This window comes from Lacerta agilis, chromosome Z (assembly GCF_009819535.1).
Source record: "Lacerta agilis isolate rLacAgi1 chromosome Z, rLacAgi1.pri, whole genome shotgun sequence".
NCBI classification, from domain to species: domain Eukaryota; kingdom Metazoa; phylum Chordata; class Lepidosauria; order Squamata; family Lacertidae; genus Lacerta; species Lacerta agilis.
The window spans coordinates 29,225,960-29,253,611 of NC_046331.1; the positions used below are offsets into that span (position 1 = coordinate 29,225,960).

At 42.9% G+C, this 27,652-nt stretch overlaps 1 protein-coding gene across 7 annotated transcripts in view; it reads right to left on the minus strand.

Annotated features, from left to right (window-relative positions):
* F8 (coagulation factor VIII) overlaps positions 1-27,652 on the minus strand; it is a 71,401-nt gene that overhangs the window by 27,962 nt on the left and 15,787 nt on the right. For 4 of the 7 annotated variants that reach the window (XM_033137170.1, XM_033137169.1, XM_033137171.1 and 1 more), the window contains exons 2-11: positions 18,480-18,580; positions 16,061-16,183; positions 13,901-14,113; positions 10,218-10,289; positions 7,724-7,828; positions 6,174-6,395; positions 5,268-5,538; positions 4,305-4,479; positions 2,413-2,506; positions 328-539 (exon numbers count right to left, since the gene is read on the minus strand). In XM_033137170.1, coding sequence (XP_032993061.1) covers positions 328-539; positions 2,413-2,506; positions 4,305-4,479; positions 5,268-5,538; positions 6,174-6,395; positions 7,724-7,828; positions 10,218-10,289; positions 13,901-14,113; positions 16,061-16,183; positions 18,480-18,580 — 1,588 coding nt within the window. Of the gene's footprint in view, positions 1-327; positions 540-2,412; positions 2,507-4,304; positions 4,480-5,267; positions 5,539-6,173; positions 6,396-7,723; positions 7,829-10,217; positions 10,290-13,900; positions 14,114-16,060; positions 16,184-18,479; positions 18,581-21,889; positions 21,955-27,120; positions 27,153-27,652 lie in introns of those variants that run through there. The other 3 variants (XM_033137174.1, XM_033137172.1, XM_033137176.1) reach the window with 3 other exon arrangements.

Genomic DNA, 27,652 nt, shown 5'->3' on the forward strand with positions numbered 1-27,652 from the left:
GCACATTCATGCTAAGCATAGTTTGCACTACATCCAAACCAGATCACTGAGGCTCCGCCTTATTGGGTTTCACATGCTCTTGCTCTGTCAAGCACATGGCTAAAACTCCCTTGGGAGGATAGCTGAAGGGAGGGGGGATTTTAGGGGGAAAGTTGTGAGCATGGAAAGAGTTACACACACACACACACACATACACACACACACACACACAAACAACTTCTTTACTCATAGCTAAGACATTTGGACTCTAATAAACACACTTACACATAACGTGTAGTTGACCTCATGCTATTTTGTGAAGCTTTCTCCTAAGATACAAGGACCAACCTGATTCCCTCTCCGATCCATGGTCTCTTTGAAGCAGATCAGCAGTGGTCCAATTAGCCCAGAGGCTAAATCCCGAGCAGGCTTGATAGAGCTGTAATAGTAGCGAGTCAGGCAGCGGGGATCTGAGTTGGTTGGGCCATCCTCAGGCATTATCTTCCACCTGTAGGTGAACACCTGGTTAGGTCGAATGGGCAAGAGCTTCATAATGTGATCTGGGAGGAAACAAACCGTAAGACCATTGTGTTACTGTATTTGCCACCAGCTTTTAAAAATCAAAAACTGGCTAAAGATGTACAGGTCATTCCTAACTGTGGTCAGCTCAGAAGTGATTCAATAGGGATTACTACCAAGTATGCACCTATCTATTTCAATTCCTCCCAGTTTCTCATTGTTCAGTCTACTCCACATTTCCACGTCAATTTGCAGGATTGTTTTCCTAATGTCCTCACACAAATCCATCAGCGGTTTAGTACTACTTTCTCCTGGCCTACACATTTTTGCCTGCAATTTTGCCTAATGCTTTGCAAAAGCAATTTCCTCTCATATATGCATACAACACTGTTTCTATTCCACTGAAGTTCATCTTCCACCAAAAACGACATCATTTGTTTTGCTGTCTGTTGTGGCAAAATTGCATACAAAATTCACGTAATTAATTGCGTAAGTCACAAAATTTATGTTATCATTACGCGTTCTACCCCATTCATTTCAATGCAAAGGAAATAGAGGCAATTCCCGGTTTAGGTGCGTCTGAATGATGGGCGATCACACATACACACCAAACCTGGAAGTAGCCCCAAAACACACTCCGCTGACAGCCGTGGAGGACCGGAACGGAACCCCCATGCAAAAGGAGGATTGCCTGTACAAGGCAAATGAGAACATAATCAATTATGTATTCTTTGCGGACTGAAAAGTGAATACTGATCAATTCTGGACATGGGACAAATAAGCAAGCATCAGCAATTTCCGCTCCCATTTTTGCTGTTGATAAAATCCTCTGACATTCCTACTCTTCTTTAAACAGTAGCTATAGCTAAGATTTGTTCTTGGCTATAGCTTGTGTTTAAGAAGGAGACAGCTTTGCCACCATCTCATGTTCGGATGACACTCTAAGAAGAAGCAGAAGAGTTTGGATTTGATATCCCACTTTTCACTACCCGAAGGAGTCTCAAAGCAGCTAACATTCTCCTTTCCGTTCCTTCCCCACAACAAACACTCTGTGAGGTGAGTGGGGCTGAGAGACTTCAAAGAAATGTGACTAGCCCAAGGTCACCCAGCAGCTGCATGTGAAGGAGTGGAGACGCAAACCTGGTTCCCCAGATTACGAGTCTACCACTCTTAACCACTACACCACACTGGCTCTCTAAGCTGCCATGTCCACTGACCTTAAAGGACTGGAGTGCCAGCACATTTGCATGGTCCTGGTAAGCTACAGTTTGGCTTACTGTGACATGCAAACCAGATTGGTACAACTTAGTCTCTTGCAGAAGAGGGCAGCAGTAGCCTTTAGAAGGCCACATGGCAGCCTAGCAAAAGGAAAAAGGAAAGGAAACAAAAAGTGGGGCAGTGGAAAAGTCCTGCTAAGACTGGAGCATGACTAACAGCAGACAATGGTAAGCAGCATCACTGAAGGCAGGGAGGTTTCTAAAAGCAAGGTGGTGCATATTCTATGATGCTACGCACGTACCAAAGTTAAGATTTTGTACCAAAGTGAGAACCCTGCCAATCTTGTTTTTCAAAGACATGTCTAGTCCTTAAATGGAATACAAAGTAGGGCTTGAAAGCTGATGAGGAGACACCTGGTGATCTCTCAATTGAAAAGCAACTTGCATGAATTGTTCAAGATTGCTCCCCACTCCCATGATTAGCTGAAGCAGAATAAATAATTGACAAATATGCACACATATGCATGGTTATTTTAATGGTGTGTATGCTCACAGAGAACAAAGAATTCGGTTTTTCCTTGTGCTGTATGGCACAGTACTTTCCACAATAGTATGATTAAAAAGGAAAAAAGACAGTATGCATGGCCATACCCCTCCCACTCTAAGGAATCTACTCCCATCTGCGAATGAGTCTTACTTTTGCTGCTTCTCATGGGGTAAAAGGAAGTGACACTGGTGATGCCATGGGGGTAAATGTTGTACGGCCGGCTGGCTAGATTCTTGAACATAATCTGAAATGACAGTTTTCACATTTTAACCAGGATTTGTAGCCCTGCTGGAGCCCAAATGTCAGGTATAACAATATATTTTATCAGAGCCTGTACATTGTTTAGAAGACTGGCAAGCTGGGAGAAAAGAACCACCCCAAATGTTTTGCTCTACATCCAGACTGATGAGTGAGTGCTTGGCAGATAGCCCTGGAAGTCTTTGACACAAATCAATTGAGCCTCTACCAATTTCTGTGAAAACTACCACAGACTACTGAAATGGTTGTGTCAATGAGCCTTGAATCTTCCCAGAGAATCCTAGGTTACATCTCAGGTTGAGACCAACTATGTTTGTTCTGAGTATAAGCTTTCGTGTGCAGAGAAGCCAGCAGGAGAACATTTCAATCTCCCAGAACATTCAATACAGGATCTCAAAGCTGCTAACTTATTACAAAAGAATTTCAGAAATAGACTTGAAAGAGAAGTTGCTGAATTACAACTTATTACTAAACTGAAAACTATGGAGAGACCTGGTCTGAATAGAGATATTGGATTCTTGTCTCATTAAATATGCTAAAGCTATTTTTGGTCATCTGCACACTATCCCTTGCTTTTTCCTGTAGGACTAATTGCAGTCATTAACAGTCGTCAACAAGTTTACCATACATTGAGTCAATCACCCATCTCCTATCCTACTACCCTTCTGAGAAAAAACCCACCCCACCCTCCCACTATATATAAGGGTCTGGTGACTTCTGTTTCAGTGTATCTGAAGACGTGTGCATGCACACGAAAGCTTATACCCAGAACAAACTTAGTTGGTCTCTAAGGTTTTTTTTATTTATTTCAACTGCGTCAGACCAACACTGCTACCTACCTGAATCTCAGGTTGAGAACATGATTAGTAGAAATACAAAACAAATAGGACAGTTACAATTTACAAATTAGCAAAAGATTCAAGAAGGAAAAAGAATACTGAGCTACAACCCTCAAACAGTTTCCCAAGACAGAATAGATATATAAATAGTTACGTCTTGAAACCTTGGGGTAGAATTGTCTTCAGCAGCACTGTTTTAAAATAATGGTTTAGACCATATGAGTTCATTCAGATGATCATTTAAAACTCGGTTTAGGTGATTGTGAAGAAGCTGCAGCAAGCCTCAGGCTTCTGTACTCCTACTCCTCTCTTTGCTTCATATGCAGGATAAGGAGAGTGAAAGCTGTTGGTTTCACATTAGAAAACAAGCCACAGTTCCACATCACATGTGAACTCAGGGAACTGTGGTTTGTTAGCCAAAGTTACTTATACAAGGTTACTTATGCCAACCTTACTTTTTCTTTAGACCACACCACAGTTCCCCAAGTTCTTACACAAAATCATAGAATTGTAACATGGAACTGTGGTTTGTTCTAAAGAAAAAGTAAGAACTTTCACTCCCCTCACAGAGAAGGAAAACAGAAGGAAAGCATGTGAGCGTAAGACTTGCTGCAACTCACTGACAATCACCTAAGTCATAGTTAGGATTTAGGATTGTATGGGGGCTGGAGAAGTGTGTGGATGTGTGGGTGAATGACTGAGAAAGAAAGGGGGGTGAGAGAAAAAGAGACAAAGAGTGCGGGGTGGTGTACTGATGATCACAAAGGGGTAGCTCTGACCTTGCCCACCACCAGCAACCACCCCATGAGCCATCAGCAGAAAAAAATGATCTCAACTCTTTGTTCAGATGAAGCATCCAGCCAAAACAGTTGCAGTTCAGAACCTCTTCTGGCTCTTCACTAGACCTTCATTTTCAGCATGGAGCTTTCCTTTCTCATCTCTTACCATAAACTCATCACCGGTTTCTCCTTTAAGAATTGGCCCTAGAATCCCCATGTGGTCTGGTTTCGATGCCTTCCGCCTCTTGAAATTCGCATCCTCATACTCCACAAACACGACTTTCTTATACTTGGAGCCAATCCTCTGGGGACCATGTTCCAGAAACTGCTTGGCGTAAGCACTGCAGAAGAGAAGGGAGAAAGGTTCTGGGATGAGCTGATGTAAGATCTGGGGAGGGCTATCATGCTTTGGCCATCACATCTCCTGAGACATGCACCTAGCCAGATAAGTATTCATCTCATCATAGACTTCAGGGAAGAGGTCCTGGAGTATTGGCAGTGTCATTGTCAGCTGTCATCATTGTTGGATACCTGTCAATGTAGGCTGAGTAGCAAGTTGTTGAGCAGGAACACAGATTCTCTTGCCTAGCTTGACCCACTATCCAACCATCAACTTCTCTGTGACTACATTTCCTGTCTTAGGTGTTTGTTTTGTACTGCTTGGAAAACTACAGCTGCTTTTATGATATGACTGTAAATTGCCTTGAGGCATATATGTAAAAGGCAATTCCTAAATTAAATAACTACTACTACCACCACCACTGGGGGCTGTCCGGTTGGCACTGACCTATGAACAGGACCTTTTCAGTAGTGGCTCCCAGCTTGTGGAATGCCCTCCCATGTGACCAACAGGTGGAATTCTAAAACAATCCTGTTTACCCAGGTATTTCAAGACTGAAAGATCACTTGTTTTGAGAAAGTTTTAAAGTGTTTTTAGAATGTTTTTTAAAAATGTATTTTTAGTATTGATGTGTTTGCCACCTTGGGCTCCATCAGGAAGGAGGGAGGCAGGAAGGGAGGGATAGAAACTGAACTACAATGATAATGATAATATTACTGTGCCAGATTCTGCTGCTGCCTGCCACAAACTTAGACCCTATGCTTACAGAAACGCAGCTGACACTATTACCTGGACAAATAAGTGGAGTTATCTGAAGCATAGTCCCAAACAACCTCTTCTGCTGCTATATAATGTTTCCAGGTCATAGGCAGCCTCTTGGCACGGGAACGGCCTGTAATCCTGGGTGGAAAATCACCCATTTGGATCACTGTGCTTTCCATATCGACCTCACTGTATTCATAGTAGTCCTCTTCATCCACGTAGTCCCCTTCTGCCACCCTCATCTTCTTCATGGGTAGGTTTGGACAGACTTCTACCGTAACTAAGATTTCCATGCCAGCTGGAAGTAAAGGACAGAAATAGATGTTATGTCCTATGTGCCTACTTTGTCTTCCTTGGGCTTAGAGGCCACTAAGGTGGTTAACCTGTGTCTGACCTGCACCCCTTCACATTTCAGGTGGGAAATCTGTTGATGTCTGACTCCTCCTCTACAGACAACATTCCCTGCACAAATAATGCTATCCTTCTGGGAATCTTTGGTCCTTAGTATGTTGGTGAGCTGCAACTCCTATCATCCTTGCATACTGGCCTTTCTGGCTGGGGCTGGTGAGGGTTGTAGCTCACCAACATATTGAGGGTCACAGGTTCCTCAACTCTGCCGTACACAATTTAAAATTAAGCAACTCACAAATTCATGAGGCTGATGGCATCTGTAGTCTGTCAGCATCTGGAGGGCCACAGGGTCTCCCATTTCTGCCCCATACAGTTTTAAATAAAGCAACTAACAGTACACTGGAGCCCCAAGAGAAGGCAGGGTGCAGCAGCTAGTGGAACCTCTCTGTATCCTAGCCTGTTACTATGCATCTCATATCAATTCAAATACCATTTTTCAATAAGAGGGGGGGAGAGAGGTTCACCCATTGGTTTTCCATTTCTAATCCTGCATTGGCACTTCCTCTTTCCTATAGCTGTTACCTTGCTGGTGTGATGGGATCTGGCAGAACATCTGAAATATGCCGTTGGTTGTGGGCATTGTCTCGGCAGTGAGGAAAGTGGCTGGGGAGAGGTCCAGAGTAGTATGCCGATGGTGTCTCACAAGGAAAGTGTGGCCCTCAAAGAAAATGGAGTGGACTTCAGGTTTGGTGCCCAAACTAATGACATACCAGTAGACCAGTCTGTTCTGGCACACTTTGAGATCTACAGGAGATATAGAAGATTTACAAGTGAGGAAACTGTTCAGTGAATGCTCAAGACATGCCCAATGGGCTGTACCACAGGCTGGATCTGGCCCTGAAGATTTTATTTCGCCCCTGGCAGCCAAGCCAAACTTCACTTGCAAGGTAAAGAAAAACTGTCTTCCACTTGATAGAAACAAAAATGTTCCATGCTTTAATGTTGGATTTAAAAAAAATATATCATTTTGTATGTATCTCATCTGTACATAATTACGTTAAATACAATGTTAGAGTCTATGGTGACTCTCTTACTGCTGGAAGCACTAGCTTTGTTTATGAAGCCTGATCACTCAAGAATGAATTGGTTTCGGTGCTATCAAACAGGGTGTAGGGACTTGGGGTCAGGACAAAGAAGCAGAGGGAAGAATCTTGAGCCAGGAGTTGCAGCCAAGAATCTTGAGCCAGGAGTCAAAAGAGCAGTTGCTATTGTTATTGCCCTTTATAGTCCTTCCAAACAAGGAGAAGAAACCAACGACTAACCTGGGTCAATGGAGTCACTCCACAGTCTAGAAACCCTTTAATAGCAATGCATGTTTCTCCCCATAGCTCTGATAGCTGTGGAACAGCAACATACAGATCTGTGAATTCTGCTTTCTAATAGGCATAGGCAAACTCGGCCCTCCAGATGTTTTGGGACTACAACTCCCATCACCCCTAGCTAACAGGACCAGTGGTCAGGGATGATAGGAGTTGTAATCCCAAAACATCTGGAGGGCCAAGTTTGCCTATGCCTGTTCTAACTCCATCAGCTTCTAACAGTGGCAAAAATACTAGGGATGGTCCTTCTGCACAGCATGGTGAAACAGAGTCCTTCAAGCCACAGAATTTAGCCAGGTCATCTCCACACCAGACATTTAAAGCACTATTAATTATACCACTTCAACGGCCATGAAGAAACTGTAGTTCCCGCTGAAGTGGTATAACAGTGCTTTAAACATCTGGTGTGGATATGACCTTAGATGAAGGCAGAAATTGGTGCCAGAATGGTAAAGTAAGACTTGGTTGGCAATAAGGAATATTTGTCAAGCAAAGTGGTTTTCTACTTCAACCCACAAAACAGCTTGGACCAACCCTGAAAAATGCCTCTCCTGGGCCACCATACAAAGTGGCTCCTAAGAATATAGCAGCTATATAGAATATAGAAATTTAAAACATCCCTCTGCTTTTCCATTGTGCTTCTGTTCAGCCTCACTCGTGGTGTTTACACTCACCTCCATTACCTTCTGTCAATCATTCCATCATTCACTTCTTCTTTTTTTTCTTGAGGGGAAAGGTATAGGTGACACTTACCAGGCTGGGAGAGATTCATGAATCCATTGATAGTGTGAAGCTCAGCCGTCTTGTCAGGGGACAAAGCATTTCCTAAGGTGTTGGATTCAGAGTACCAGCTTTTGCCTGATGGGAGACATTTGAAAGACAGGGGAAGATTGCATGACTCTTCTCAAGATCCACAAGAATTTCTGCTTCACATATACAGAATAGGCAGAGGCAGCTGCTGTGAAAGAACTTGCAAGTCATTATTGAGAAAAGAACAACAAACATGGCAAAAAAGAGTGCTTGGACATGCAGTTTTAAAACATGGACCTGTGCTGGGAAAGAGTGAGGCAAAAGGTAAGTGTAGATAAGTCCTTTGTTGGATATCCTTTAGTTCTTATGGTCTGACACACAGAGAGAAACACCTCCCAATCCACTTTTCCCACACTGTGCATTATTTTACATACATCTATTGCGCCTCCTCTTTTTTGCCTTCCCCCTGCTAAACTAAAACCATAAAGGCATTTTCTCAAATGAGAGTTTCTCCAACCCTTTGATCGTTTTGCCTGCCCTTTTCTGGATCCTATTAACTATGGGTGTAGCCAGGATTTTTGTTAGGAGAGGACCCAAAAGTTGTTGAGCTTTTTTGGGGAGATCACAGGTAAAATCCCCCCCTAAAAGAGGACATTACGGGGGCAGGCTTTTGTTTGGGGGACAGGCTTCTGTTGTGGGGGGACAGAACCTCAGTTAATTGAGTGTTTTTAATGTATTTCAATACTTTTTGGGCTACGTCCAAGCTATTAAACCATAATTGCAATATCATGTCAATAATAACTAACAGGTTCACTCACTTGGCAGCAACTCTGGTGTCATTTTCAGGTAGAGTTTTTTATTTGCTTGGGTTTCTTACCAGGAAAGTTGGCTGTAGGTCTTACTTTATCAGTTCTGTCAAATTTTATGGATTTTAATGCCTACTTTCTTCTGCTTTATCTATTTAACTGTTGTTGGCTTTTAATTATTGTTAGTGTGTGTGTGTGTGTGTGTGTGTGTGTGTGTGAGAGAGAGAGAGAGAGAGAGAGAGAGAGAGAAAACTTCTGCCCTGGAAGTTTATTGAAGAGTGTCATAAAATGTTTTGTGGGTGGTATTCAACAAAGTTTTACTCACAGTGTGAATGGTAGACCCACTGAAAGTAAAGAACAGAACAAAGTTAGGTTCAGTACCGGTAATTTCAGTTGGTCTACTCTGAGTAAAACTTAGTTGAATAAAGTCCAGCAAAATAAGTTAGCAGTCTTGTACATACTGACCTGGGAGTAAGATCCACTTACTAATGAAGCTTACTTTTGAGGAGACAGGCATAGGATTTTCACTTTAAAATGGGGGTAAATCCAGAGAGTATAAACAAATTAAATTTCTTTGTACCTATACTCTTTTACTCATTCTCCCACTGTAATTGAATTAATTCCTGTTTTGTAACTGGCCCCTCGAAGTCTGACTGACTCTCGGGATTGCTTTGGGGTGCTCCTGTCCAACCTGTGCAGCTTCTCCTCAATATTATAAAAGGGCTATGGAATTGATGGAGAACCCGTGGCCTTCAAGACGTTGCTAGACTCCAGTTCCCATCAACCCTGACTGCTGGCCATGTTGACTAGGGCTGATGGGCGTTGGAGTCCGACAATGTCCTGAGCTTTCCTCGACCTTAGTCTAAGGCAATATCACTCTGGATCAGACCTGACCCAACACATGCAGCAGAATTAGATAGGTGAAATATTCATCTGGCAGACTGGACTATACCAATCTAGTCTACCAGGTAAGGGATTATATTGGTTATGGCTCTTCCTGAGGACCAAGTTTCTTGCAATTAAAAAACAAAGTAATGCATCAGGAAGAAAGGTAGCCAACTTCCTGGTGGGCTAATTTTCTACTTGAAATTATTTTACAAAGTTGCTGCAATAAAACGTGTAACACCCACCAACCAATAATCTGAAATGATACAGCCTACTCTGTTGCTTTAGGATTATTCTATCTTATTGCCATCACATGCTGAAGCATGATAGCATCTCAGTGGCAAATCACTTGGCCAGTCCTTGAAACTTTTAAGGAGCCTTTTGGCACCCCTAAAGACACACCAATTTATTGTGTTATTAGCTTATGTGGCCCAGACCCAACCTAGTCCATAACATAGCTCTTGAAATAGTTTATCTGAAGCTGTGTCCAGGGTCATCACCATTTTTAGCATCAGCCTTAGCAACAGAACGCAAATTACTATTAGCTACAGGTGGTTCCCCCCTCCCCCTTGCAGGGATATGGAAACACATAGAAAAGATGGAACATGGGAAGCTGTCTTACACTCACACAGGGTCCTTCTAGCTCAGTATTTTTTTACATTGAGTGGCAGCAGCTTTCCAAGGTAAAAGAGAGGGGGGATCTCTCCCAGCCCTACCTGGAGATGCCAGGGATTCAACCTGGAATCTTCCACATGCAAGACAAATGTTCTACCCTCTTCTTCCCTTCCTCCCCACACCATTCTTACCTTCATCAAACACTGCAAAGAGTAGCACAAATTCTTGCACTATGCTTCGAATTCCTTCACTCATCAGGGTCCCTGCATACAATATTTTTTAAAATGGAATCATTAAAAAAGAAAAAAAAAACTCCAGTACCCAGTCCTGTAATGCAGCAGGGCTGGGCAGAGATAAAGAGCCACCACTTACATCACAACAGGGACAATTATATAATCTCTGGGGTGCTCTTTGCCAAACCTCTCCATGCCCCTCTTTTGCAGCAAGAAACCCACAAAATAAGCTCAGCAGAAGAAGAGGTAGGTAATGCTAGCAAGCAAAACCAAAACTAGAACTTTAATTTTGAAAAATTATTTTATTATGATTGACCAAAACATCAATAAAGAGTGATCCAGCTTTTGAGTTACAGAATAATGAAATTGTAGTTAGAGGGGACGCTTAGGGTCATCTAGTTCCTGCAATGCATGAACTCAACTAAAGCATCCATGACAGATGGCCATCCAACCTCTGCTTAAAAACCTCCAAAGAAGGAGAGTCCACTTTCCGAGAGAGTCCATTTCACTGTCAAACAGTTCTTACCCTCAAAAAGTTCTCCTTTCTTGTAATTTGAACCTGTTGGTTTGGGTTCTACCCTCTGAAGTATGAGAAAACATCTTCATGTGACAACTTTTAGATATTTGAATATTGCTATCATATCTCCTCTCAGTCTCCTCTTTTCGAGGCTAAACATACCAAACTCCCTTAGGCATTCCTGATAAAGCTTGGTTTCCAGACCCTAATCATTTTGGTTGCCCTCCTCTGCACACATCCCACATTTTCAATATCCTTCTAAATTGTGACCCACCTAACCTTTCCCCTGCAACTGTTCTACTCGTGTATACTCTTCCTTCATGATTTCTCCTTTCTTCCATTTTTTATAAATGCCCTTCTTAAATCTCAGTTCATCTGCTTTCTTTAGATACCTCTCACTTTTCTTACTTATTGGAATTGTCTGCATTTGTGCTTTCAATGGTTCACTTTTAAGAAACTCTCACCCATCTTGTACTTCCTTCTCATGGATTTCTTCCAAGTGTACACATCCTTTACTGCTCCTCCCTTGTTGTTTTGTCTATTCCTTTTGAACAGGTTATACCCCATAATTTTTACATTCCATTCATAAGCCTCATCCCACTAGCTATTGGTAAAGCCTATTGGGTCATATTTGCCATCCTATATTATCGTCTTGCTTGTTTCACATACTCTGCACATTAGTACAGAGACAGCTGAAACCATTAGCCATTCCCTCCAGCTGCTTCCTTCTTGTAGTTTCCTGCCCTTTAGCAGAATTCTGGAGCACCACCTCAGTTTCCTGTGCATCAATGAAGCTATTATCCCTCATAATATGTGTTCCCCTGTATTTTCTCCCCCTGCCCTCAGGATTTAGTTTAAAGATCTGATCAGGTTTGTGAGACTCTTAATAAACACATTCTTGCCAACTGCTGTGAGGTGCAACCTATCTCTAGCCGGAAGCCCTTCCTCAAGGAAGCAGAGACCATGGTCCAAGAAGCCAAACCTTTCCTAACAACACCTGTGCTGCCAGCAATTACTTCCAGCATTTTCCTCTCTCTTCCTGGGCCACAACGTTCAACAGGAAGGAGTAATGAGAAAACCACCTGTGCTCCAAGGCCCATCAGCTTCCTTCCCAGAGTCTCATAATCCCTTGCTGTACATCAAAGGCTGTGTGTGGCAGTATTGTTTGTACCCACATGAATCAGAAGGAAGTGGTTGTGGTCAGCTGGCTTTATAAGACTTGACAGCTTCTCTGTCACATTGTGAATCTTTGCACCTGGAAGACAGCACACTTCCTGGGACATCCTGTTTCCTCTGCACACTGCTGCAGACTCCTCTGTAGGGAGTCACCTACCACCACTTCCTCTTGGGAGTGGCAGGGATTGTTCTGTACCTTCCAAAGCCACTTTGGTCTGAGGTCTGCAACTGCTGTCCTTGCTCCTTTGGCCCAGAATTGGTGTCAGAAGTGGGGGCATGGAATCCATTTTGCAGCTCCACTGACACAGCATGGTTCCTGACAGTCCTGCTTCTGTGTGTCATGTTCCTCCAGGGGTTCGTCTCCTGCAATGTGCAATCCTCCTGCACTGCTATTCCAGGACAGTACACTCTGCTCTGTCAATAAATTCCTCATCTTTCCCAGTAGCTCAAGGATAAGTGGACAGGTGGGCCTCAAATTGCTATACCATCTCTTCCAGCAAGGCACTTGCTGCAGATGTAGTTTTGGACATTCTCAGGCAGGAAGAAAAGCATGGCACGGGTGTGGGAAGGTCACTGCGGCAGCTCCCTCACTGTCCATGTCTCTTGGTCCTACATATACCTGAGCCACCCTGTGAAATGCCATACAAATGCCCCTGTTTACAAGTCCTGTTCACAAGCCCCCAGAGACTGCAATCAGCTAAATAGAACTGCAGCTGGCTGTTAGTCAACAGAACTCTTCAACTGGCTGGAGTTTAAGCAAAATATTGGGGTGCGAGTTATATTTTTTTAAAAAAAAAACTGGCTTGGTACTGAAGCCATAATGGCTGCACTGGTCAAAAACATACTTTTGTAGTATAGTTTTAGAAGTGGTTTGGCAAAGGTTGGTTATCATGAAAAGCATTTGCACCTCAGAAACTTCCACTGCTGGCACCTCCCAAGAGCTCTTGTGTTCTACTCACAGCTGGCCAATAAAAATAATTCCCTTCCTTGTGTTATAGGAAATGAGTAGCTTCCAGAACGGAACAAGACAGGACTCTTGAAATGTTGCTTTAACACTCTGCATTGTCTCAGATATTTTCTTCTCCCTCCCCCTCCTTCCCGTCTTCCAGGTAGCACAGTTGCATGGAGTGATGAGTCGGACAATGTTGGGTGCTAATCTCATCCCAGCCATGAACTTATTGGTTCAAGTAAATGCAAAAAAAAAGGTTCCCCTGTGTTGCAAGTCTCAAGCAGAATATGAAAAAAGGCAACACGTAGACCAATGGTAGGGCAAAATGTTTCTTGTAATGTCAAATAGTATACAGCATTGTATTTGCCATTACAAGAAACATTTTGCCCTATCATTGGTATACGTGTTGCCTTTTTTCATATTCTATAAACTTATTGGTTGGCTTGAAGCAAGCACTATTTCTCAGCTTCGTTGCCCTGTACCTAATTCTGAACAATATAGATAATAATATTGGCCTACATTTTAGGGGTGTTATAAAGGCTGCAGAGACAAGGGCTAATAAGACCCTTTACAACATGAGTCCAAGATATCTGAAGGACCACCTGATCCCTTATATCCTGGTCTGATCACTGAGATCTTTTGGGGAGTCTCAGCTGGTGTGGTCCTCCATGGCTCAGATGCACAGCTTGTAGCTGCAGTGGCCCAAGCCTGTGGAACTCCCTCCCACCTGAGATTAGACAGACACCCTCCTGGTTGAACTTTAGGCACACAACCAAGACATTTTTGTTCCAGCAGGCATTTTAAGGAAGTGTTTGGTTTATTATACGTATTTAGTGTTTGATTGTTCCATTTTCTGTAAGTTGTTTTTATGAATACTACTCAGAAATGTGAATAATTAAGTACTATAGAAATGTGTTGAATAAACTTCTGTGAAATGTCTGCAAGTATTTCAGAAAAAGTGATACAAATGGGAAGGTCTCTTCCATCTCCTGGTCTTACCTGGCTGACAAACCAGCAGGGCCCCAATCAAGCCAGAGTTGATGTCCTTGACACTGTCCACATGAGAGGAGTAGGCATAAGTCAAACACTGTGGGTCAGACCCGGTTGGACCTTGCTCTTTTAAGATGTCCCACACGTAAGTCTGAGTCTGGCCAGGCTCCACAGCATCATCTTCTTTCTCTGGTCTGCTGCTTGCATCATCATAACCTGCCCCTGAAAACACATAAGCAACCTTTCAGTTAACACTACAGTTGCTGGAGCCAAGGGTAGGAATGGGTGAATCTTTTAATTTTGGATTCTCATTTTTCCAATCTTAAGTTTACATTCCCCCATCAGTTTGCAATTTTTTTTAAAAAAAAGTCCCCATTAAAATCATTTAGTGTGACCCCCCCCCCCCATATACACATATGTGCATGTGATTTTGCCTAGTGTACTTATTTTTGCAAAGCAATTTCCCTTATTATAATGCATTTTTGTAAATTTATTTCACTGACTTGTTAAAGCACACTTTGGCATATGCATTACTTGGGTGGAAAACTGCATTGCAAAATTTGGCGAAGAGTGAATTTCAGAGGGCTGCTTTGTTTCAGTTCATGTATAGCGTAGATTAACTTAGTTGGTTTCTAAGGTGCTACTGGAAGGATTTTTTTAAAAAAAATTATTTTGTTTTGACTATGGCAGACCAACACAGCTACCTACCTGTAAGTGGATTAGGTAGGTTTGCCTTAACATATGAAGTGAAGTGAATTTATCCCCCTTCCCTATTTATGGCAGCCTTTTAAAAGGTAAAGGCACCCCTAACTATTAGATCCAGTCATGTCCGACTCTGGGGTTGCGGTGCTCATCTTGCATTACTGGCCGAGGGAGCCAGCGTACAGCTTCCGGGTCATGTGGCCGGCATGAAAAAGCCGCTTCTGTCAAACCAGAGCAGCGCACGGAAACGCCGTTTACCTTCCCACAGGAGCGGTACCTATTTATCTACTTGCACTTTTGACGTGCTTTCGAACTGCTAGGTTGGCAGGAGCTGGGACCAAGCAATGGGAGCTCATCCCATCACGGGGATTCGAACCGCCAAACTTCTGATCAGCAAGCCCTAGGCTCTGTGGTTTAACCCACAGCACCACCCGCGTCCCCTTTTACTGAGGTCTGGTTTTCACACTACAGGAGTCAGCACGCTGGATCTGAACATGACTTAGGGACTGTCCAGAGGTCCTTTGTGTTGTGTATTCATGATGATTTGTGCTCACTATGATATTGGGGCAATTATATCCGATCCTACTTCCAATTCTGTTATAGGATTGGTATGGGATGCCACAGAGACAACTGGGTGGTGATGCTCTTCTAGGAGGGAGGAGGACAACAGCCCAAGAGCTAGTCTTTATTTCATCTGCTCTGGAGCTGAGAAGACAGAGAGACTTGGCGTGCTCTCTGTGCTGAATGCAAAGTTATAGCTTTGGGTATCCACCTGGAAACCTAATGGGAGAGCAAGATCTGTTGGAGTATCTAAGCTGTGAGCTCCTCCATCCTATGCTCAGGTTGTATAGATGCATAAATATAACCAGATATCCTAAGGACACCACAGTATCTAATGACCAAGGAAAATAAATCTTGGATAAGTACTGGAATCCCCCAGAGTCTCTCACTCTTCAAATACTGGAGTGCCTGCCACAACACTGGCTGCAACTGCAAAAGTTTTGGGACAGTCACACTGTTTTGTTTTCAACTGGTGAGCCTCCTGTAACTTCCAGCTGAAATCCTGTAGCTTCTTATACAACAAATGTTCCAGGATGGTAGGGGGAGGTGGGGGGAGATCCCACTTTTGTTGTGCTTTAGGCCAAGAATCCTCCCCATTACAATAATGTAGTAACACTGGGGAAGCATTGCAGATCAGCTAATAGTGGAATGATGTTTGGATGGTCCAGTATCAATGCACCACTAATGAATCAGTCATTGCATCAATGTCATGTTGCAGAATACATCTATGAAAAAAACCAACCCAATCTGGATATGGCTGTAGAAACACAGGTTTGAATCCCTGATCAGCCACAAAGCTAATTAGGCAGTCTTGGATCGGGTGTTAGAATCTGTGGGTCATACCAAAATCTGTTAAAGGGGTGTGCAATATGAATGGAGATGATGATCTGTGTGTATCAAACTCACCTTCTGAAGCTTTCCAGTAGGACACCCCTATGGCGTGGATGCTGAAAGGATGGGAAGCCAGATTCTTAAAGGTTACGACCACCTTGTCATGAACTTCTGCTCGGATGGTAGGGCCCAGAAGACCTGAAGGAGAGAAGGAGGGTGGGAACCTTAATATCCTGGATCCCACTTGATTAAGAATTTGAACTCAGGTTGCAGTTTTTACCAAAATGTTCAATGCTCAGAACAATGTGATACATAGGGCAAAACGCTGTTCAAAGGCACACAAGCAAAGATGTCAATCCAACAACGATAGCCCCCACCCCCACCCCAGCCCTTCAAGTCTGTAATAAGCAAAAGGGGCAGGCACAACTAGTGCAGCAAGCGGTTCTGATCCTTAGACTGGGTAAACAGCCTAGCACGTCTCTGACAAGGTTGAACCACCCCTGTCTATTCATGCCTGTGTTGGCATCTCCATGATTTGGGTGGTGGAGGAGGTGGACAGGAAAGCTAAGTTAACAACCAACAACACCCAGAGAGGTGAGACTGGACAGTTTTCCTAGGGTTGCCATATTTCAAAAAGTGAAAATTTGGATACAAAAGTTGTTGTAGAGCTTTTTTTGTTTTGTTTTGCCCAAAGTTGAGGTTTCTTCATTTTGCAAATTCACTAAAATATAGACTTCCGATATGCCATATATCTGGATTTTCCCAGGCATTTCAGCTATTTCCACCTGGACACTATTTCCGACTGCTATATTCCAGCTGTGTCCAGCAAATTCCAGAACCCTATGCTTTCTGATAACTCCAGAGGCGGAGTTGGCAGAGCAATAAGAACCAGCCTCTGTCAGCTTTGAAGATGGAGCCAGGGCTTTTTTCTTTCTTTCCCCTTTCAAGCCGGAACTTTCCAGAACTCAGTTCTGGCACCTCTCAGATGGGTGCCATTGCCATTATAAGAGGACAAGGGGTGCACTCATGGTGAGTTCCGGCACCTCTTTTTCTAGAAAAAATAGCACTGCTGGTGCCCATTGGGACTTGTGAGAGAGAAGGCAGGCGACCCAAACAGTAGGTGGAGCCATAGCCAATGATGGGTAGAGCCAACTGAAGACTCATACACACTTCCACTTGTGTAGTGCCTGGAAAACAGAGGTTCGAGTGGTTTTCTGTAGGACCCGTGTTTTCTAGGCACGAGCGTCCAAGCGAGTTTCGCCTTGCCCTGCTGCTTACCATTGAAAACCCTCTTTTTAGCAGTAGATCGGAACAAATGGGGAAAACCTGAATTAACAAATGAAACTGATAAGCAGTGTTACCCCCACCCCATCCTGGACTGGTTTAAGTCAGAAAAGGCAGGCTAAGCACAGACTGAGGTTGGTGAAGCAGTGCCCCATTTGCACTTACACTGCTTAGAATGAAACAGCCCTGAAGACTTTTGACATTTGCAAATATGTGGGTAGCAGAGCTGACGTAGAGGGAAAAGATGCTCCTACAAGGTAACAGATAACAAGCCCCAAGAGAGGGCACATTCTCTACAGCCAGCTCACCTATCTCAATCTCTCTAAGATACATTTCACTGCCTATCTTGTAATCAGTAGCTCCCTTTGGGGATACCTAAGCCAACCATTCTATGCTAAATTAGCAAACAATCTACTACTTAATAAAGACATGCAGCTGTAACGTAAATATCCCACGTCTTCACCAAATGATCTACAAAGTAGCTTGCAAGAAAACGAATATGTAAAAAACCAGCATAATACGTGTATTAACTTAAAAAATAAAAAATAAATAAATCCTTCCAATAGCACCTTAGAGACCAACTAAGTTTGTTCTTGGTATGAGCTTTCGTATCTGAAGAAGTGTGCATGCACACAAAAGCTCATACCAAGAACAAACTTAGTTGGTCTCTAAAGTGCTACTGGAAGGATTATTTTATTTTATTTTATTTTATTTTATTTATTTATTGTTTTGACTATGGCAGACCAACACGGCTACCTACCTGTAACATGTATTAACTTGTTAACGTGCTTAGTAAAATAATAATAATAATAATAATAATAATAATAATAATAATAATGGGAAGAAAGGGTGTTGGTGTCCAGGGGGAAAAAAGCCTCTGGCAATCCCACCCACCATTGAACTCAATGCCTCCAGCTGGACAGTGTAGAAGAGATTCCTCATGTGTTTATTTTATGTGCTTTACAGTATTTAAATTGAGGAATTAATAATTGATTCCAATTTATGCATTGTCCGACCCCCATCTGCACTGTACACTTAAAATGTATTATATCAGTTTAAAAAGTCATGGCTTTCCCCCAAAGAATCCTGGGAGTTGTAGTTTGTTAAGGATCCTTAGAGTTGTTAGGAGACCCCCTATTATCCTACGACTCCCAGAGTGGTTTAACCATCAGTCCTTCTCTCTACAAAAGAAGAAGATCCTTTTGCTTACCCATCCAAGCAGGCTTGGGTTTTGTTTGTGTGAAGGTAGAATCTGTGTATTCCAGATATATGGCTTTCTTGTACCGAGTGGTTGGCGTGGGGGAGAATACCCTGGAAAAGGAAAGGGGCATGGTTAAATTAAACAGCTATAATCTATACTGTCTGTATTTGCTTTGAGTTCTGAGTTATTAGCTTATTAGCTTATATAATTTATATTTATGGCCAACTCTTCCACCAACAAGTAATACCCAGAGGTACTTACAAAAAAGAAAAATAATAATAATTAGGAAATAAACACTCAAAAGTAACCCCCCCCCCAATAATGAAAAAGTAATTGTGAAAAGCAGTGATTAAAATAATTAAAAACAGCAGCAGAACTGGGTATTTAAAACCTGCTGGAATGAAAAAAAAAAAATGTTCTCAATTTCTATCTGTGGCCACATCAGGCTTCATTTAAAGCAATATCATACCACTTTAACATAAGGTTGCCAGATTTTTTTCAATGAATCCGGGGACATTTTTCAACTTCAATGGAGTTTGTATGGGAACTGATGTGTAAATCCGGGGATTGTCCCTGGGAAACAGGGGCATCTGGTAACCTTACTTTAACAATCATGTCTTTCCTCAAATAACCCTGGGAACTGCAGTTTGTTATGGGTGCTGAGAGTTATTAAAAGACCTCAGTGTTATTATTCCCAGAGTTCCCTGGGAAGATGGGTTGATTGATAAACCACTCTGAGAAAATTGTAGCTCCATAACAACTCTCAGCACCCTTAACATATAATAGTTTCTAGGATTCCTTTGGGGGAAGCCATGATTGCCTAACATGGAAAGATGCTTCGTGTCCTCTTTTCCCCGGACACACTCTCTTTTTCAGGATTAAAATTTCTGCCCTGGTGGATATTTAAATTTGGCAAAATGTCCAGGTCTTTTTATTTTTTTTTGGTTTTCTTTTTTTACACAGTAACCAAATAATTTTTTTAATAAATAAAAACAATATAAAAAGTCCTATGCTGACCAACATCTTCTACTGTAAAGAATTATACAAAGAATTAAATCAGTTTCTCTGCAACTTTCCCAGTCCTCCCCACAGTGACTATGTTAGAAAGCTGTTAGCTGGCTGTTTCAAGGTTGTGACAGAAAACTTAGAAAGAGTTTGGTGATGCAGTGCAGCGGAATTCCACCAGGGTGCTGAGTTAAAAAACAAACAAACCGGTAAAAAGGGTTTTTCATTCTGAAAAAAATGGTGATTAGTGTCTTTGTAACTGTATACAGACAATAGAACACTGGGAAGCTGAATTGGGGACAGGAGAAGCAGAGCTGTGGGAGAACATTTGACAACATAGGTCTCATTTCAGTCACAGGTGGAGCGATCTTCTGGAAAGAGAAGAATCCCATAAAGAGAAATTGGGAAGCTGAATTGGAGACAGGAGAAGTTTAACTTCCACTGAATTTACCCTATTTATACCTGATTGTTTCCTGAAAGAATTCTATCTCCTGACACATCTTTTTTCTTCTTTTACCAACTTCGTTCTGTAAAATAAGCTCCTTTTCCTGTTTTAACTTCCATAGGTCTCTAGGTTTTCTTTTCAAAAAAGCAAAACTTGGCCTGTAGTTAAGGGGGTTCACCACCATTGCTGGTAACGTCATGATACGAATTTTTTTTTTTAACTGCAAGTACAATAAAGTGTTTTATATTTCTATGAGGGAAAAACCCTGTCATAAAATGGAATCCCCTCATAAAATTCTAGAAGTGAAAGGGGACAGTCAGGGAGAAGCTCAGTCTGAAGGAGCAGCTTCTGAGGAAGTTCTAGTCAGGATTTAGAATTTAGGAAAACGAAATTTGAAATTGCCAAAATTCAAACAGAAGCAGAAAAAGGAAAAGTCGAGCTTCAAGCAGAAGAAGCCAGGCTTCAAGGAGAACAGCAGATTCAGTTCGCCAAAATACAGACAGAGAAAGAAATGTCACTATAGCAGGATAAAGAGAAACATGAAAAAAAGAATGTACAATCTTAACATACAAGAGAGGCACCTGAAGAGTAGAGTTACCAATACCACAGAGAAGCGGGGAAGTTACCTTAGTGGAACAAAAGAAATTTCCATGATATCAGAAAAGAGATGACATGGAAGGTTTTTTTGTTTAGTTTTAAGAGAACTTGTAAAGATTTGGAGGTTCTAGATGAAGCCAGGACAATGTATTTGCATCCACTGATATGTGGCAGTCTCGGTGAGGTTTACTCAGAGATGAGAAATAAAGAAACCTTAGATTGTTTACTCTTTAAGGAAAGAGTGAGGATATGATTTGGGCTCATTGTTGAACAGAGCAGAAAAACATTTAGAGATATTAAAAGGAAACTGGTGAAATGTACACCCAGTTAGCTTCCCTCCTAGATAGAGCCTTAAATAGATGGGTTGAGGGATGTAAAGTTCAGACATTTGAAGAACTGAAGCAGTTCTTTAAACATTTTCCCTCACACTTTATTTGGTTTTTGAGGGATAAAAATCTGCAAACAGTGACAGAAGAAACAGCTTTACTGGACGAGATAAAAGGGGACATGGGAGAGTTGTTATTCTCACAAACCTACAAGAAAAGAAAGGTTTGAGACACCAAAAACCAAACAAAATAGAATGGGAAAATTAATTTGTTTTCACTGCTAGGAAAAGAGACACACAAGAAATCACTGTCCAAAATTAGAGAAAGCTAAAATATCAACTTTTGTAAAAATAAATAAAAATAAATGTTGAGTTTATTAGAAAGGCAGAGCCTGTCACAAATCAGCCCACAAACCCTGCTCAGAGCTAAGCCAGCCTGAGAAACCTGCCTATGTTTTACAGATCTGGAGAGTTTAAAAATATATAAACAGGAATTATATGGAATTCCTAGCAGCAGTGCAGGCATAAAACTGTTAGAGAGTGCAAAATGGCAACACCAGGTGCTCCCTCACTAAAGTTATGCGCTTCTGTCACTGGACTCTGTTGAAAAAAATCCAGCTTTGCCATGCAAAGCAGGAAGTGACTTCACCAGGCAACTAACTTTTCTTATCTCTGTGGCTGCAATCTCCTAGGTGACATGGACGCCTTTGGCAATTGAATGTGCATGCGCACTGCTTCCATTTCCCACCCACTCCAGGAGGAACAAAGTAACTGTAGAGGCTCCCTGCATGTTTGAAATTATTGAACAAAGATTGTACCGGGTGTCTAGGAAGAGGAAGTGTACTGCCCTCTGGGAAACAAGAAGACAGTTAGTGATTCCCAGAAAGTACAGGCTGCAAATACACCAGCTAACCCATGAGACACCAATGTCTGGACATCTTGGAATGAAGAAAAATAGGGAAAGGACATCAGAGCCTTTTGGCAAGTCTTGTGCAGCATATCAGCTTGCGGTCCTTCCCTCCATCCCAAAGCTGGGCAACCACTTACTAGGCTTCCGGTATTTGTTACCCCAAAATTGATCTTCTCAGTTTGGGGGTACTTCAGGCTTGGCACCATGTGCAGGAATGGCATCGCTCTGGCAGGAAGTATGGGCACTCTCCTCGAGTGGATCTTCTCAATTTTGTGCCACCTCTGCTCCGCACCCTGCTCTGGCTCTGTAAGGAAGTTCCGGGGCTCTGCCCCCAAATGGATCTTCTTGATTTTCTGCCTCCACAGGCTTGGAGCCCTGTGCAAGAAAACTGCTGGCATGCTAAACTACTGGCACTGCTCTGGCTCTGGGAAGGAAGATCCAGGGGTCTGTTGGGGTCCTAGAGTCCTTCCCTCCTTCCCAATGATGGGCAAGCACTTACCAGCTTTGGGAAGGTGGTGCCAAGGCTCCAGCAGCATCCCAGGGCCCTAGTGCCGCCCTCTCAAAGCTAGACAAAATGGACAGACTTTGTAATCTTTCATAAAATGGCGCAGACCTGTGCGAGGCCAATATTTGGTGCCTCCAAGTGGATCTTCTCAATTATGAATCTTTTCATTTTATACTACCTCAGCTCGGGTGCCCTGTGCAGGAAAACTGCCTGATCCTGCACTGCAGCTAAGCAAGGCGCCTGGCTCTAGGAAGGAAGTTCCATGGCTCTGGCAGGGTCCTAGAGCCCTGTCCATCCCAAAGCTGGACAAGCATTTACGGAGCTTTGGGAAAGGGGGGCGGAGGACTTTGGGACGCTGCTGGAACTGTCACCTACCTTCCCAAAATGGGGTAAGCAGCCCTCTATCTTGCTGGGAAACCAGCTTGGGGGGGGGGGTAACAGGCATTATGCATTTTTGTCCCAGGGTTCCAACCGCTAGAGGTGCATTTAGGATTTCTGAGTGACTGTAATAACACAGCACTGTGTAACAACGAGAATTGCAATAATGGACTAGAAAGAGTACTAAGTACCCCAGGAAGAATACCACACACCCCAAGAAAAGTGGGTCATACATGCAATGAGGTTCATAAATGAGGTGCTGCTCCTTGAAAAGGCATGGAGGTTGACAGAATGAAATGGCCACCCTACATAAACATAGAGCTGGGAGATGTCGGGAGATTTCACTTGCTAAACATCCATGCTGTGCAGGGAAACTGCAGGCTCTGGGAAGGAAGAGCCAGGGCTCTTTCAAGGTCCTAGAGTCCTCCCCTCCTCCCCAAAGATGGGCAAGCACTTACCAGGCTTCCGGCTTGGGAAGGCGGTGCCAGGGCTCTGGCACTTGCACCGCCCTCTCCAAAGCTAGACAAAATGGACACTTTGAAATTGTTCACAAAATGGCGCCCTGTGCAAAGCCCGATTTTGGGCCACCTCGACATCGTGATATGTCAACACCGCGATATATAGCACGATGTCTGAAATAAGGATAGAACTATGTAGAGGCTGAATGGGGTAATGTCCAAGCAACTGCTACTGCTTAGAAGTCTGAAAGTGTTATTTATTATAGTACAGATTATTTTTTTAAATTAGCACACGCCTCTAAAATTCAAGCTGCAGAAATAATTAGTAGCATAGATTTCAAAGGAAATGTGAGAGAATGGTCCCTAATAGACACGTGGAAGCCACAGATACAGAACTGCACACATGCACAGAAGGGGAGAAGGAAGGAATACATCTTAAATAATGGTACTGTATTGTAATTTTTAACTTAGAAGCCCAGGGCAGCTTCTAAGGGGGCTGGGGACTGGCAGAGGACAGGGCGGGGCAGGAAAAAACGGGGCTTTGGAGACATAGGTGTATCCAGGATTTATGTTAGGGGCAGCAGGCTTCATATTGGGAGGGGGCAGAACCTCAGTTAAGTATTTTTTTATTGATTTACTTGATGGGAGAGATGCCCCCAGGCTATGCCCATGGCAAGGCTTAAGTAATAAATAAATGGAGAGTGAAGGTAACCAACTCTCTTTTTATTTATTCCTGGCAAAGAGACACCTGCACAAAGCTGCCATCATATAAGGTTTTCCGATTTTGGGAGGGTGGTGCTAGAGCTCTGGAAGCATCCCAGAGTCGCAGCGCCACCTTCCCAAAGAGAATAAAATTGTTGGACTTTGGTACTCTTTTGTGTGTGCCCCCCCCCCATGGATCTTCAATATTAGGGGCACTGTGCAGGAGAACTGCCAGAACTCTGGCTTTGGCTCTGGGAACAGGGTCCTAGAGTCCTTCCCTCCTTCCCAAAGATGGGCAAGCACTTACTAGGCTTCCTGCCTAGTGCTCTGGTGCACCACCCTTTCTGAAGCCAGACAAAATGGACAGCACTTTGTAATCTTTCACAAAATGGAGTCCTCTATGAGACCACTTGGTGCCCCCAGGTGCATTTTCTCAATTTTGCGCCACTTCGGACTTTTGGAAGAATTAAATAGCATAGCTCTATGAAAAAAAATGAGAGCAGCACTAATGGACTGAAAACATCATTAAGTACCTCAGGAGGGGGGCAGGAAACACACCATAAAAGCAGGCACTACGTGTGATGCATTATATCATAAATGAGTTTCTGCTTCTTGAAAAGGCACGGAATGAGCATCCTACATAAACATATGTCAGAAAGGAAAGGAGCTGATATAGCAAGATGCCTGAAATAAGGATGGAACTATGCAGAGGCAAACTGGGGTAATATCCTGGCAATTACTACTATTTAGAGGTCTGAAACTTAAAAATATTTACTTGCCTTCAATGTATTGTTACCACTGTTATTTTATAGTACAAATCAATTTTAAATTAAACACTTTCTCTAAAATAAAAACGGCAGAAATAATCAGTAGCATAGATATCAAAGGAAGCGAGAGAATGGCCACAGATACAGATACGCAAGCACACAGAAGTAAATAACCCAAGAGTGACTTCTAAGTAGGGGGTTGGCTGAGGACAGGGTTGGGCAGAAACATGTGGAGCTTCACAGAAGTGAAGCAGAAAGGGTCTGTCAGAGGAAAACTCACTTTCCATTTATTTACTCCTATGCACAATTTTTACCGGCTGCAGGAATGTGGTGCCAGGGCTCAGGATGCATCCCAGAGCCCTTGCTCTGCCCTCCCAAAGACAGATAAAATGGGCTGACTTTCGAGGCCAATATCTGTTGTCCACAAATGGATCTTATCTATTATGGATGTTATCAATTTTGTGTCATATCAATCAACTGTGCAGGAAAACTGCAAGCACAGCTCTGGCACTGGGAAGAAAGAGCCAGTGCTCTAGCAGGGTCCTATAGCCCTTCCCTTCTTCCCAAAGATGGGCAAGCAGTACTTGCTTAGGGTTTCCGGCTTGGGGAAGGCGGTGCCAGGGCTCTGACAGCACCCAAGAGCCTTCACTCTGCCCTCTCAGGAGCCAGACAAAATGGACGCACTTTGTAATCTTTCACAAAATGGCGGCCTGTGCGAGACCACTTGGCGCCCCCAGGTGGATTTTCTCAATTTTGCACCACCTTAGACTTTTGGATGAATTAAATACCATGGCTCTATGTAAAAATGAGAATAGTACTAATGGACTCGAAACAGCATTAAGTACCCCAAGAAGCAAAAAAAAAAAAGAAAAAAAAAAAGCAGGTGCTGCATGCAATTTATTATATGATAAATGAAGTTCTGCACTCATGGGAGTTGGCAGACTGAAATGAGCATCCTAAATAAACATAGGTCAGAAAAGAAAGGGGCGGCAACAGGGTTGGACGATGTCTGGTTATCAACATCGTGATTTGTCACCAGCTAAACATCGCGATATACCAGTATAGAACCATGTCTGAAATAAGGATGGAATTATGTAGAGGTGAACGGGTTATGTCCTGACAACAGCTACTACTTAGAGGTCTGGCACTTATAAATATTTCCTTACCTTTAACATACTGTTACCACTGTTATTTCATAGTACAAATAATTTTTAGATCAGCACACTTTCTCTAAAATTAAAGCTGTACAAGTAAATCTTAGCATAGCAAAGGAAAGGTTAATGTTCCCTATTAGATACCAGGGAGACACAGACACACAAGTGCATACACAGAGAGAGAGAAGGGGAGAAGGGAGGAACAAGGCTTAAATCACTGGGCAAGGCTTATTGTTATTCTTTTTAACTCAGAAGTAAATAACGAGAGTCTATATTTCAGCTTTGGGAGGGTGGTGCCAGGGCTCTGGCAGTATCCCACAGCCCTAGCAGTGCCAGGGCTCTGACATCATTCCAGGGCACTTACACCGCCTTCTCTGAAGCCAGACAAAATGGACGGCACTTTGAAATGTTTCACAAAATGGTGCCCTATGTGAAAACGCTTGGCGCCCCCAGGTGGATTTTCTGAATTTTGAGCCACCTTGGACTTTTGGAAGAATTAAATGGCATACCTCTATGTAAAAATGAGAACAGCACTAATGGACTTGAAACAGCGTTAAGTACCTCAAGAGAAAAGCAGGTCATACATGCAATGAGGTTCATAAATGAGGTTCTGCTCCTTGAAAGGCATGGAAATTGACAGACTGAAATGAGCATTGTACATATACATAAGTCTGAAAGGAAAGGGGCTGCAACTTGGGTTAGATGCCTGGTTCTTAGGATCCTGGTATATCACCAGCTAAACATCACAATATACCAATATATCACAGTGTCTGAAATAAGGATGGAACTATGTAGAGGCGAATAGGAGTGATGTCCTGACAACTGCTACTACTTAGAAAGTCTGAAATGTATATTTACTTGCCTTTAACATATTGTTACCACTGTTATTTTATAGTACAGATCATTTTTAAATTAAACCCTTTCTCTAGTAATCATAGAAGTAATCAGTAGCATAGATATAAATGGAAAGGTGTGAGAATGGTCCCTAATAGATACAAGGGAGACACAGGGAAGAAAGAGTCTTAAACAACAGGGCAATATTTATTATCTTTAACTCAGAAGTCAATAACCCCAGGGCAGTTTCTAAACAGGGGGTGGTGCTGGCTGTAGGCAGGATTGGGCAGAAACATGTGGGGCTTTGTGGAGGTGAGGCAGAAAAGACTTTCAGTGCCAAGCGCTGCGCTTTCCCAGCACAGAGACAGGCATAGAGATACTTGTCCAAAGATGCAATCAAGAAAGGTTTTTTCCGGCTGCGGGGGTGGGGTGGGGGGGTGGTGCCAGGGCTCTGGGCACATCCCAGAGACCTAGTGCTGGAAAACTGTGCAAGCTCTAGGAAGGAAGAGCTAGGGCTATGACAAGGTCCTAGAGCCCATCCCTTCTTCCCAAAGATGGGCAAGCACTTACTAGGCTTCCGGCTTGGGGAAGGCGGTGCCAGGCATCATTCCAAGGCACTTGCACCACCCTCTTCAAAGCCAGACAAAATGGACGGCACTTTGTAATCTTTCACAAAATGGCGCCCTGTGCCAATATTGGGCGCCCCCAAGTGGATGTTCTCAATTTTGGGCCACCTCAACATCGTGATATGTCACCAGCTAAACACCGCGATGTAGCACGATGTCTGAAATAAGGATGTAACTATGTAGGAGCAACCGGGGTAATGTGCGGGCAACTGCTACTACTTAGAGGTCCTAAACTTATAAATATTTACTTACCTGTAACATATTGTTACCACAGTTATTTTATAGCACAGATCTCTTTTTTTTAATTAGCACACTTTTTCTAAAATTCAAGCTGTAGAAGTAATTAGAACATAGATATCAAATGAAAGAGAATGTTCCCTATTAGACATGTGGAAGAGACAGACACACAAATGCATACACAGGAACACAGAAGGGGAGAGGGGAGGAACAAGGCTTAAATAACTGGACAATGTTTA